We start from the raw sequence: 13,518 nt of genomic DNA, 5'->3' as shown, positions 1-13,518 counted from the left end.
GCAGCTCTCTGTTGAGTTCACCAACCACACATGAGGGGGTCAGTGAAGTCATCATAGAGGGGGAGATAGAGGGGAAGGGGAAGAGAAAGCTCAAACAGAGAGAGGTGGGGGCAGGGAGAACGAGAACCAAAATATCTGGATTTTATGGTAAGAGGAAACCCAGGCTTGGTTTGAAAGTTCAGCATAGAGGGTGGGATATGCTAGCCATGCTCTGTAACAGGTAGGGGCTGAGGATGCGGGAGAACTTGGAGACCAGGTCCACTCCGGTATATTAAATATGTATGTAACGCAACTGCTCGTCCAGGTCTGACACCCAACTGCATTTGCAACTCTCCCATAGACTAGAGAGGGTGGGGTGGGGTGGGAAGAGTCTGTGCCCTGTTTTCTCTCAGACATAAAGAAGAAGAAGCAAAGCCATGGCCTCCCACTTTTGATCTCCAGGCAACCTCCCACCACATTGACCCAACAGATTCTGGCAGCCCCTGGGAGTGGCTGTAGAACCAGCCTGCCCAGGATTTACCCACAGCTGTAGCCAATGGCACAGTTGAGTCCCCACTGCCAGCACTCGGTGTCCCAGGAAACTTCCTGGTGCTTGCCAAGTTCAAGAGGAAGGCGAGGTCTGCACCAAGGCTGGGTTTAGGACTGGGAGGAGCAGCAGGGTGGGTCCCACTTCTGCTGCTGCCTGCGGCCTCTGCCATGGAGGCCACAGGTGTCCCAGAACCCATGCCCTGCCCCCCTTCTCCACTTCTGTCCCATCCCCCGTTGTCCTGGTTTCAGCCTCCATGGCTTTTCTGAACATCCACACAGGCCTTCTCATATGTCATTGGGATGGTTGTGGTACCTGAATATAGATGGAGACACCTGAAGTTGGCCTCTGCATGGGCTGCTCCCTCAACTCTCTTCTAGCCCGGCAGTGATGGCGCATGCCTGTAATCCCAGCACTTTGGGAGGCAGAAGCAGGCGGATTTCTGAGTTCAAGGCCAGCCTGGTCTACAGAGTAAGTTCCAGGACAGCCAAGGATACACAGAGAAACCTTGTCTCGAAAAACACCAAAATCCAAAAAACAAAACAAAACAAAACAAAAAAAAACCTCTCTTCTGTCCAGAGGCCAGTTGCAACAGTAACAGTCGTGTGGATTTGCCATGCCGTTGCTGGGGCACTTGCCACATGGGAGCATCTCGGGGGTCACGGACACTGGCTCCTCTCCCATGGGATCGTGTTTGGTTCTCAGCACCCACACATCCCTCACAGCCATCCACAGCTCCAGCTCTAGTGGATTCAACAGCCAGGTCTGGCCTCCACTGCACCAGGCACACATGTGATGTACAGATAGACACATCTAGCCAACACACACACACATACACAACATGTTAAAAAAGAGTGTGCAGCAGGAAGGCTGATCGTGTTCAGGTCGTACTTAATTGAGGCCATCAGGAACCTACAAACAGTTGTGCTGCATAGTTTTATGTGAACTCGACACAAGTTATAGTCATCTGAGAGGAGAGAACTCGATTGAGAAAATACCTCCATAAAATCATGCTGTAGGCCAGCCAGCCTGTGGAGCATTTTAAAAATTGGGGACTGAAGAGAGAGGGCCTAGCCTGTTGTGGGTGGGGTCATCCCTGGCCTGATAGTCCAGGGTTCTATAAGAAATCAGGGTGACCAAGCCATGAAGAGCAAGTCAAAAAGTAACACTCCTTCATGGCCTCTAGGTCACCTCCTGCCTCCAGGTTCCTGCCTGACTGATAATGAGCTCAGGGTTAGGCTTCCTTCGATGAAATAGAAGTGTAAGCCAAATAAACCAGAATTGCTTTTGGGCTTCGTCATAGCAATAGTTACACTAAATGGGACAGAAATTGGTGTCAGGGCTTGGGAGTAACAGAAAGTATAGAATGAAATATATATATGTATATATATGAAAAAGGGGATCTATTAGATCTGTAGAATGACTTACAGGCTGTGGTCCACTTAGTCCAAAAATGGCTATCTACCAATGGAAGGTCCAAGAATCCAATAGTTGATTAATCTACAAAGCTGGATACCTCAGCTGGTTTGCACTATATACCAGAATAACCAAAGCTGTCAGCGAAGGTGTGACTTGCCAGCAAGAGAAAGCAGACAAACAACCTAGGTACACAGTCTCTCCACCTGTGGAGCTTTGTGTGTGGAAAGGGCGTCTGCTGGGTGTGGTGGTGCGCACCTGTGAGCCCTGTTCTCTGGAGGTAGAAGCAGGAGGCTCAGGAGTTCAAGGCTGTCTAAAGCTGTGTCGTGAGCTTGAGCCTGAGGCCAGCCTGAGATACACGAGATCCTATCTCAGAGAAACAACAAAACAAAAACAAAAAAAGGAAGGAAAGGTAAGGAGGGACTCCAGCCTCTGCTGAAGCACGATGGCCCTTGTAAATGTACCCCAGTCCCTGTGCTTCCCCCCAAGAAGGGGGACATTTCTATGTGGACCCTCCAAACCTGAAGCCAGGTTACTAATAGCACCAGAACTCTTTAAAGCCTAGACGCTAGGGTGACACGCAGTGTGACTCACCCTGGCTGGTCTCTCAGCGACCTGACTCACTGTAAGTTGGTGGAAGTTGAGGAGGGCGTGGTCTCCTGCTATGGCTGCCTGTGTTTTTATACTTTTGTCCCAAATGTCACATATTGTGTCTGGGACCCACGTGTACTTTGCGGGGGAGGGTCTCTTCCTTACTTCCCAATATTAGTTCCCAAATATTCTGGGGCCTGGAACTCTCCTGCTCCTGAGCCCCATCCTCACCCTCCTGAGTTAACGCTCTTTCACTCTGATGGCTGACTCACTGCCCTGGTGTGCCTGGGGCTTCAGTCCCTCCCGGGATCTCTCATGACAGCTCCCTGGGATGGGCCACCTCCCGCCAGTCACCCTTGTTGATACTCCACTCCCTGGAGAGGTTCATCAGTGGCAGCTGTCTGTAAAGACTGACCCTCCCTCATCCTCTGTTTGCTCTGGCACACTGGGCCTTCTTTCCCAATCTGATCCGGTTTTTCAAGTTTAGGGCCCACCTGGGCTGTGGCCTGAGAGCTCTAGGTCCCCAGGGGATGGGTGGATTCAGCCCTGGCTGAGGCTGGTTAAAAAGCCTCTTCCTGGGGCTAGAGAGACAGCTCAGTGGTTAAGAGTGCATGCTATTGTTACAATCTGGTTCCTTCCTAGCCCCCATGTCAGCAGCAAACAGCTGCCTGTAACTCTCCTCAGGGGGATCTGATGACTTCTTCTGGCCTCCAAGAGCACCTACACTCATGTGCACAAACACTATAAATAAAAAATAAAAACCTTAAACCAGTGGTGATGGTACACGCCTTTAATCTCAGCACTTGGGAAGCCGAGGCAGGTGGATCTCTGAATTTGAAGGCAGCCTCTACAAAGTGAGCTCCAGGACAGACACGGTTTTTACACAGAGAAACCCTGTCTCAGAAAACCAAAAATAAATAAGTAAGTAAGTAAATAAATAAATAGTATCTTTTAAAAAAATGAAGTAATCCTTTCAGCACAGTACACTGGGAGGCTCGTCAAGAGAAGGGGAAGGTGGAGGGCATGGCATCCACCATGAGGACCCAGTTTCCACTTCTCCGCCTCTGCTGGCCAATGAACAAAACTTCTCAAAGCTCTGGCAGAAGTCAGTGCCCCTGGCACTGCAGAGCTTCCGGCCTCTGCAGTGGGGGTGCTCAGGTGGGTGGGTGTGCCAGTCTTCCCCTGCATGCTGTGGTCATGGCACTGCAGGGGTCTAGTACTGATGGCTGTGCACGCTCCAGCTCCACCGCATGTGTCTTCCTGCAGCTGCCTTAAAAATGCAGTTTAAAAATTCACCATGTGGGCTGATCTTGCACACATGATCTAGCAGCTTGCAGCTTGCCCAGAACTCCACATGCGTGCACTCACTCACAGACACACACACACACACACACACACACACATACACACACACTGTTGCGTGCCTTTGCCTCAGTGTGTCCCCCTCCTTCATGTACCCACTAGGTCTGGGGACAGGCTACACAGCGGAGGCTCTGAGCTGAAGGTCTGAGCTGAACCACACACTGTGCTCTGTGTCTGAGGATTGGCACAGCCCAGATGGAATGGTAACCGCTATCCTGTGGGGTCTGACACCCATCACCAGAGCAAAAGCCTATGAGAAACTTCATACACCCCTGGGCATCACTGCTCGATTATACCAATTTTTACTCTTCTTGAATTGTCCTGTGCTGCTTTTGTGGGTAGGGGGATGTTTTCTGTTCGGTCTTGACATTGATTTGTAATTCTGGGCCTAAAGAATGTGGTCAGAGAGCGCCGGCCTATAGGGAGGCTTCTAACTGGGTGGATAGGTTGTCTGGGCGCTGCTGCCCCATTCCTCCTCTCATAGACCTCACAGCCCTTCTGAGGAGTTGGCTGTATGGGCATTGTCCTCAGGATGGATGAGTGGCTGTCATCCAAAGCTTAGAGGGTAGGTGCCAGTGCTGCCAAGGGCTCAAGTGGGGTCCCTGCCCAGGCCAGACTTTGAGCCCATTGTGGTCACCTGCTTTCCATGTGGGTAAATCATAGTCCATTCCCAGGTGCCTGTGGGGCATTGAGACCCTGGTGGATCCAAGACCCTCTGAGTCGTGGGAGTGAGGCCAAGCAAAGCCCGGAGAGCTTCCTTGGGTACTTCCTTGTCGCAGGGCAATGGGTTTCCATCCTATAGGACTTACAGATGTAGAAAGCCAAGAGAGCTCCTCAAGATTCATCCTTCCTTGTCATAGGGGCTGTGGGTTTCCATCCTACAGAATTTACAGATGCAGAAAAGCACAGAGGACCCTGGGATCTGCCACTCACAGGATTGTCCTTCTGACTTGCATCCTAGTGGCTTCTGGTCTGAGTGTAGAAAACTTTGATCTGTTGCTTTGGGTTTCCTGTGAGCCCTGTTCTGAACAGGAGGCACACTGCCCTGATAGCCTGCTGAAAGTCAGCATGGCTGTGCATGTGTGCCGGTGGTAACCAAGGCCTTTGGGGAACTCATGGGGACTGTGCCTGTGGCCTCGCCTCTTCACACTGGCCTCACCCATTTGTCTCTGCTTCTCAACCCAGGATAAGAGACCAGGCTCCTCCACATTAAATGCTGCCTCAGTCCCTTCAAGCACATCAGAGTCAAGGTTTAGAGGGTGCTAGGAATGGGACTTCCATCCTTTTCAGAGGGACCAGGCAAACCTACGCACAAAGGCTATGTGCTTGCTTGCTCGGTCCCTCTGTGTGGTGTGTAGGTTGTCACTGACTTTGTGGTCACAGCTTCCTATTAGCCATATACAGCTATGGCAGCCCTGTTATATCCAGGATAGGAGTTCAGTTTCTGGGAGGACCATTGTAGCCTTGCATTCAGGGATATGGTGTTAGGTCTGTGGTCATAGACACTTGGGACAGGGTGATAGGCAGATAGCTGTGCTGAGGTTTTTAGTCCTGACTGCCACAGGTACAAGTATACAGGTAAATTAGATGGTATGTACAAAGTTCCAGGCAACTGTTGAGTTTGCCCTTTGACCACAGAGGATGATCTTCAGGGAGGTGGTGGGCACGCAGGGTGGGGCTGGTAGGGTAAGTCTGGCCACTGGCCACCCTGCTGATTGGGAGAGTTCTTTTCTACTGACTGTGGCCAGTTGACTGGCATAGCCTTGCAATCCGTGCTCGCCGCTGTAGGAAATCTATACAGGCCTCAGGGTCCCTTGATCACTGATACTGAAACATCTCGTGGGACTGAGAGGGTTCCCAAAAATCTGACCTCCATGGGTCCCAGATGAACTCCCAGAAGCTGAGGTCCTAGAGGAAAGTGCCCTCTAACTAGGACTTCTGTTTTCAGAGGATTTCTTTTTGTTTCTAGCTGGTGATAGTGGGTGCCCGAAGAAGGACTCCTTTTGGGGAAAGTCCTGCATTGAAAGGATTCAGGGGTGCATCTTAGCAGCACATACTCTAGCTTCCAGGCACAGACATAGGCTCTCCTTTTCTGTTTATGTCCATAGCACTAGCCAGTGTCTGGGACTCCTCAGAAGGAGTTCGCAGATAGTTGCCACTCAGGTAAGTAGAGCGAGACTGCTGGGTTTCCCTACACATGAGAAAATGAGGGAGTTTACTTTACAGATGAGGCGGGCCTGTGGCAGGCTTACTGGTCTTAGGTGCCCTGTGTACCTGACCCATTATGTGCCCACTGTGGTTAACTAAGCATGAAACCCTGAGGTTGGTGCTGGGATCTACGGCCTTAGTCACTGTTGGACTGACAGAAGTGTGCATGGCCCTTGGTCCTCGAGGCTCTTCCGTTTGCCTCTCTTTCCTGTACACATGTCAGAAGCAGGAGATGGGCATGTGGAAAAGTGATGACCTTGCAGACTGCCGGGGGCTCAACTCAGCCCAACACTGAGCAAAACCAGACATTGGTCCAGCCTGGAATGTGTGCCAGAGACAAGTGGGAATGAGTGGGTGCTGCCCAGGCCGAACTGGCATTGACTGCTGAGCCTCTGCTGTCTGAGCTTCTCTCACAGGTAGGCCAGAGAACAGCAGCAGGGTCCCTGAAGTGTTGATGTGCTGAGAACAACGTTTATGGAGCCAGAGGCACGCCCTTGCCCATGACAAGTGCTCTGTGGCCACTGAGGCTGGCCCACAGGGACAGTCCCCGTCCTGCTAGTTGTTCGGGGCCCGCCAGCTCTGCTGATTCCAGAGTCCCTGGAACGCCACTGGTGAAAAGGGCGCACTCTGCCAGAGCCAGGGGTCCTGAGAGCACCTTATCCTCCAGAGGCTGGAGCCAGGCCCAGGGTGCCATTCAGCCTGTTTCTTCTTATGGAATCTGGCAGTGAGGCCTTGGGTGAGAGACAGTAGTTCCCTGTACTGCACCGGGAGGCGTTTCTGCTCTCGTGTAGGGCTCAGGACATTGGTGTCTGAGTGAGTGTGAGGTCTGCGTAGGTGCTAAGAGCCGTGCCAAGGTAAAAGCCCACCTGCACGGGCTCCCCCGTCACATCTCTGTCCTGAGCATGTGTGTCAGTGTGTACATTTGAGTTTCCACAGGATGCCAGACTCTAACTCAGATCAAGTCGCTCATCGTTTTAGACTTTCCTGTTCCTCCTTCCTCTCCCATCTGGCTTTGTCTCCCAAAACCTCCTCCGTTTAGAGTCACACAACATCAGTGGTGTCCAGTGTTTGGTCCTGGTATACCTAGTGACTGGAAGTATCTAAGCGACTTTCTTTCCTCCAGGGGACGTCCTCTTCCAGATGGCCGAAGTTCACAGGCAGATCCAGAACCAGCTGGAAGAGATGGTGAGTTTGGCCTCTGAGCCTCGTCCTTGGGTTCAAGAAGCAGACATAGGTGAGCAGGGCAGTCAGGTGCCCGCTGGTGAAGACTGGCTCTGTGTTTCAGCTGGGTATCCGTTTGGGACTTCCACAGCCATGCCGGTCACAGCAGTCACAGTGGTCTGCCAGGAAGATGACTTAGGGTCTCAGCCCCTGTGTAAAGAAAAGGAACCAGGGTCTAATAATGCTCAGTTGACCACAGGGACCTGTGATGAGTTGGTGAGAGTTGGCTCCGTGGAAGAATCCCCTGTGCCTTGATGAGAGCCCTAGCCAGGTCCCAATTCTGATGTTCGTCTGGATTCAGACCGGCTCCTTTAGCCCTTGCCTGATGGGAGGATGGTGGGAAGTAGGGCGTCAGGACTTTGAAAGGCTTGATTACTTAACACGGCTGTCCAGTCCTCACCGTTAGGAGCCTCCTGGCTCCATGGGGCCTGCATGGCCCTGAAGGGTTCTCCTTACATGGTACCAGTGTCCAGGCGCCTCTGCTCCCGTCTCCTGCACCATGTCCTAGAGCTGCCTAACCTTCTCTTTCCTCCCTGTGTCCAGCTGAAGTCTTTTCACAATGAGCTGCTCACGCAGCTGGAGCAGAAAGTAGAGCTGGACTCCAGGTATCTCAGCGTAAGTACACCCTGCGCCATCCCTGCTGGGCCACCACTGCCAAGCTGCCTCTGCTTCCGCCTCTGCCCGAGCCCGTCTCGTAGGCCTGTAGGAGTACATGCCTCTAGGCGCCCATGCTAGTGGCCTAGAGGAGAGCCAGTGGCGTCTGATGCTCCATGTGCAGCCCTCCGCCCCGCAGCCACTGTCATGTCCCACATGACTTGGCTTTTTCTGTAGAGCCCGCAGGAGTCCCCTGTTCATGCCGTACTAGCCTTGCCTGTTAGCCAAAGCTACTGTAGAATTCGCCACATGAGTCTACGGCTTTGCGCCTACTATTAGGGGCAAGGAATGAGGCCAGGCCTCTTCCCGAGTCTAATTTTGGTCTTGGAGATTAGCGACCTGTCAGAGGAAGACAAGGAGGTCTGCAGCTGTGACCCCCTGCCTCACTCTGGCCAGCTGGAACCTGTTGTGACTGGGGAGCAGGGAGCGGGGAGGAGGGAGCGCCCAGCTACCCACGAGGCTCATGGGCCTCCGTGCTTGTCTTGTGGATCTCCAGGCTGCACTGAAGAAATACCAAACGGAACAGAGGAGCAAAGGGGACGCCCTGGACAAGTGTCAGGCCGAGCTCAAGAAGCTCCGCAAGAAGAGCCAAGGGAGCAAGAACCCTCAGAAGTACTCAGACAAGGAGCTGCAGGTAGGTGCTCCCGCCGCACCTAGAGCCAGCCAGCCGCACGTCCACCGCCACCTCGAGACTGCCCTCTCTCAGCAAGGAAAGCCCCCACACATCTACCTGTGTGCTTACTATATGTCTGTCAAGGGAGGGAGGAGCTTCCAGGTGTGGCAGGGCAGGGCTGGATTTCTGGAGTGGGTCCCCAAGTCCTTGAGTAGAGGGGTGGTGTTTAGCGCACTCAGCAAAGATGCTGCAATGGTGCTTGACTACTGACAAGAGGCTCAGACCAAGTCCTCCCCGTCCCTCTGGAGTCCTGCCCAGAGCCAGACCCCAGACTGCTATTCTAATCAGCCCGTGATTACCTACCCCAGGCTGGCCACTCACAGTCGTCGATGGCAGATGGCTCTGGAGGCTTCCAAGCACTGCAGGTGCTGTGTGCTGACCGATGTAGGATATTGTGGCCAGACTGACAATCAGAGGCATGGGCAGTGTGCTTATGCTGATAGGCCTAGAAACCCCTCACCTACTCTTGCAGCCCTAGGGACACAGATAAAAAGGGATGTCATAGGATGCCCAGTGTTTGTAGAGGAGGCACCAGAAAATTCAGCCCCAGGGCCTGAGAGGACAGAGTGTGTCTCCAGGGTCCGGGTCCCCACTCGTACCTGTAGCACCCACCACCCAGGTGAGTTCTTGCCCAAGACGCGTGATTGTGATGTTCCTCTGAGCCTATGGTGCCCTGGCTTCCCACTTGGACTCGGTAGAGTGGGAAGGGCTGAGGGGGAGAGCCCCACACCACACTCCTCTGTTCTTCACTAAGCCAGTCATAGCTTCCTGGTGGCCCCAGGGAAGTTGTTTCTAAGCATACGCAGCCTGATCGGCGATGCCATAGGCCTGGGGGGGACCCCACCGTGAACCCAGTTCTGTAGGAGAGAACAGGCCTGGACAGCACTCTTGATGTGAAGTTGTTGCAATTGCAGGATCCCCTACCACCCTGGCCACTGCTGTCCTATATGTACAACTCCTGCTGAGGGCAGTAGCCTGTCTTCCCCACCTCGAGCATATTTTCCTGAGTCTGGGGTCTTTGTTTTGAGCATACCTGTGCATGTTTGTGTGTGTGGAGGCACACACGTGTGTATGTAGGTGTCATTCCTCCGCAGGCTTTCTCTTCTTCCTGCGAGGCTGGTGGACTTGGTGCTTTGCCCAGTAGGTTAGGCCGACTGGGCAGTGAGCCTCGGGAAGCCCGCCGGCCTCTCAGGGCTGCGATTGCCGTGTGGACCTCCACAGCCAGGGCTTTGGTGTTTTATTGTTTTGTTTTGTTTTGTTTTTAAAGATTTATTTATTTTATGTATATGAATACACTGTAGCTGTCTTCAGACACACCAGAAGAGGGCATCGTGTCCCGTCACAGAAGGTTGTGAGCCACCATGTGGTTGCTGGGTATTGAACTCAGAGCCTCTGGGTGGGGAGTTGGGTAGATGGGGGTGAACACAGCTGTAGGTGAGGTTCTTCTGAGGTCGGTAAACTGCTGCTTCTTAGGTCGGTGCTCCTAACTGCTGAGCCATCTCTCCAGCCTCTTGTTTTTGTTTTTTAAATGTGGGTTCTGGGGCAGGGACTCTGGTCTTCATACTTGCAAGGCAAACCCTTCAGCAACTAAACTAGCCTCCTTCAATCTTTGTAATAGCCGTCTGATGGCTGCCTGCAAGGACACACAGGCTGAGGCTATCACCAAGGGCCGCTCTGAGCCACTTTGAGTTGTTCTTGAACAGGTTCCTCAGGTGAGCTGCAGGGCTGAGGCACAGATGCACACCGGATGGTGTCAGCTGTTACTGCCTTGTGTCGTTTTGCTCTCAGAAGACCTGGCCAGCAGACATAACCCTGCAGCCCTGGGGGCAGGGGCAGACTCCTCAGTGCAGCATGGGCCATGCAGGAGGAATTTCCATAAGCAAGTACACAACCTAGAGGAAACCTGCTGGCCACCAATTTGGTAACCCAATGGTGGGAGCTAGCTCATCTAGTTTTCCCCTAGTAAGAGCCTTATTGACGCACTACGCTATAGAACACACTTAAACAGAGTGGGCTTCCGTATAGCTGTAGAACTGTACAACCATCACACAATCAGTCTGCAGCAGTTTACTGACCTAAGAAGAACCTCACATACAGCTATGTTCACCCCCATCTACCCGACTCCCCACTCGTCACCTACTCTCCCTTCCCGGGAACACCTACCTGCTTTCTGTCTCTATAGATCTTCATGTTCTAGACATCAGCTGTGTCTGAGTCACACCGTGAGATTTGAGTATGACTTCTTGCACTGAGCATGCTCTCAAGGTCTGTCTGTCTTGAGCGTGAGTTTGCCACTTCGTTCCACGCACATGGACGGTGGCTCCTGTTGCCTGGGCGGATGCTGTAGGCACTAAGCACAGAGCGTTTGGCAGTAGAACTGAAGCTACCGTGACAGGTCATCCTGATGGGATGAAGGTAGCTCACGTAGTAAAGCACGAGTCACCCCAAACTCAGACACCATGACTGGGAGTCACTTAGCTCCAACAGAATGAGAGTGCTTATGCCCCCCCCCAAAACCCCATCCCAAAATGTGTCCTTATAGTCCAGAGCAGATGCTGCTGCACTAGGGAGGATAGTGACACTGGCCAGTGTTGCCTGGGCAACTTCAGCTGATGTGACCTGAGAAAGCATGGCCCTGGACTTCGGCGGTCAGACAGTGGTGGCCTCAGAGTAGGTGCTACATGGAGAGCCCAGTGCAAGCACCTGGAGACAGCACAAGCACGCGTGTGGCTGTGATCATGCCCAGGTGTGCGTGCCTCCTGGCTTTCTCTTTTGAGGATGTATCATGCCAAGCTTCTGTCTAGTTTTGAGGGTCAGTCTGCCTTCTCCAAGGCCCTCTCTGGTCTGTCCCAGAGCATGATTGCATAGCTCTGCTAGACCCTTCTCTGCCCCAGCCCCAACCCCAGGGATCTTACTCAGCTGCCTCTTTGCTCAAGAAACAGCTCTTTGCCCTTCCTATGGCCACAGATGGCACTGAGCTGACCCATCCTCTCTTGTGTACAGCCTCCGGGCCTCTCTGGACCCCGCTTTCCCTGTTGGTGAGCTTGAGCTGTCTGTCCTGGATTTTTCCTCTGAGCACGGACAAGAAGGATCCCACCTCTGGCCAACATGTACCACTCTGTTCTCAGAGCCCTTTCCTGTCTCTCCAGACCTCTTCATTGTCTCTCTGGGAAACAGGATTTGACCCTTAGCAAGCAAAATGTTTCACATCTGTGTTGTGTGTTTCTGTAGGGAAGGCCCCTCTGTCCTTCCTATATTCTTCTGGTCTTGAACACTGTGAGGCTGGTTCCTTAGTGGATAACCTGAACTTACTCAGTTGTGTCAGTTTGGATTTACATAACTGTTGCTGTTGTTGACAAGCTGTGTGTGTGTGGGGGGGGGGGGGTAGAGTATTAGAGATTGACCTATGGTCTTATGTATGCTAAATAAGTGCCCTGCCTCTGAGCATATCTGTTCATACACCTAGACAGACAAGTCTGACAGACAGACAGGCAGGCAGGCAGGCAGGCAGCTATTTTGTTGTTTTTGCTGCTGCTGCTGCTGCTGCTGTTGTTGCTGTTTAAATACGGCTTGCCTAGGTTGCCCAGGCTGACCTTAAATCACTCTGCAACATCCAGGCAAGTCTTGAACTTGGGTTCTTCTTCCATACAGCTGTGGCAGGCTGGTAATCCCACTAGCCCAGACTGTTTTCTGAGAGTAGGGAAAGAGCCCCAGAGACGGTATTCCTGACAGCCGAGCCCACAGACAGTGGTATTCTTGGAGCCTCTCACCTTGCACTGTTGAAGGTTAGAGTGTCTGGTGTGTGGCTGCCCTGGTTCCTCTCAGCTAAGTTAAGGTATGCTGGCCACCATATTGGAGTAGCCTGTCAGCCTTGCTGGGATGCCTCACCAACCAAGAGCTCTTATCCCTGATGTGGGTTGGGTCCTGCAGGCTCCCAATGCCTTTACAAACTTGGCCAGGGATTCCATCTAATTTATGCACTGAGTGTGGCTTCTGGCAACTGAGCAGGGACCTGAGACCTCTCAACATGGCAGCATCGTCCCCTTCAAGGGGAGGAAGTGCTTGGGGATGTGCGCTGAACTGAACCCACTCCTCCCTCCACGAGGCCTAGACCCTCCACAGTGGTGCAATCCCTGAACAGGCCCCTCCACTCCAGGCTGGCCTCAGCGTGGTTTATCGTGGATCTAAAGGCTTTGGCAAGAAAAAGAGCCTTGGCCTTCTATGGGTCCCTATTTCTTTCTTTCTTTTTTTTTTTTTTTTTAAGAATTATTTATTTTATATATGTGAGTACACTGTTGCTGTCTTCAGACACACCAGAAGAGGGCATCAGATCCCATTACAGATGGTTGTGAGCCACCATGTGGTTGCTGGGATTTGAACTCAGGACCTCTAGAAGAGCAGTCAGTGCTCTTAACCGCTGAGCCATCTCTCCAGCCCCTGGGTCCCTATTTCTTAACCCCTCCCAAGCTAGCCTGCAGAGGTGGCTTCGGTAGCCGAGAAGAGAGTAGGGCTCAGGTGGGAACTCCGAGGTCTTTGTTGGCTCTCGGAATGTCTGTCCGCTAGGCCTCTAGACAGCTGGCAGCATTAGCAGAGGTGCCCACGTCGTGTGAGTTGGGTGAGGGCGGGGTGCTACTCTTTTACGGCTCCTGGGACTACTGCCTGAGTTAACCAGGGAAGCAGGGACTGTTAGAAATGGGAACTGACCCCAACCCTGGAGTAGCACGAGTGTATTGGTTTATTTTTGTTTGTTGGTTTGGTTTGATTTGGCTTTTGTTTTTGTTTTGGTTTTGTTTTTTTCAGACAGGGTTTCTGTATGTAGCCATGACTGTCCTGGAACTCACTCTGTAAACTATGCTGGCCTCGAACT

The 13,518-nt window shown here is 52.5% G+C and overlaps 1 protein-coding gene across 6 annotated transcripts in view; it reads left to right on the top strand.

The window, feature by feature from the left end:
* The window catches only part of Baiap2 (BAR/IMD domain containing adaptor protein 2), a 65,721-nt gene that overhangs the window by 31,225 nt on the left and 20,978 nt on the right, over window positions 1-13,518 (top strand). For all 6 annotated transcript variants that reach the window (XM_052196097.1, XM_052196093.1, XM_052196095.1 and 3 more), the window contains exons 4-6: window positions 7,227-7,288; window positions 7,868-7,939; window positions 8,475-8,612. In XM_052196097.1, coding sequence (XP_052052057.1) covers window positions 7,227-7,288; window positions 7,868-7,939; window positions 8,475-8,612 — 272 coding nt within the window. The remainder of the gene's footprint in view (window positions 1-7,226; window positions 7,289-7,867; window positions 7,940-8,474; window positions 8,613-13,518) is intronic.

The sequence above is a fragment of the Apodemus sylvaticus genome, chromosome 10 (genome assembly GCF_947179515.1).
Source record: "Apodemus sylvaticus chromosome 10, mApoSyl1.1, whole genome shotgun sequence".
Lineage (NCBI taxonomy): Eukaryota > Metazoa > Chordata > Mammalia > Rodentia > Muridae > Apodemus > Apodemus sylvaticus.
This window is presented reverse-complemented; position numbering and strand designations above follow the sequence as displayed.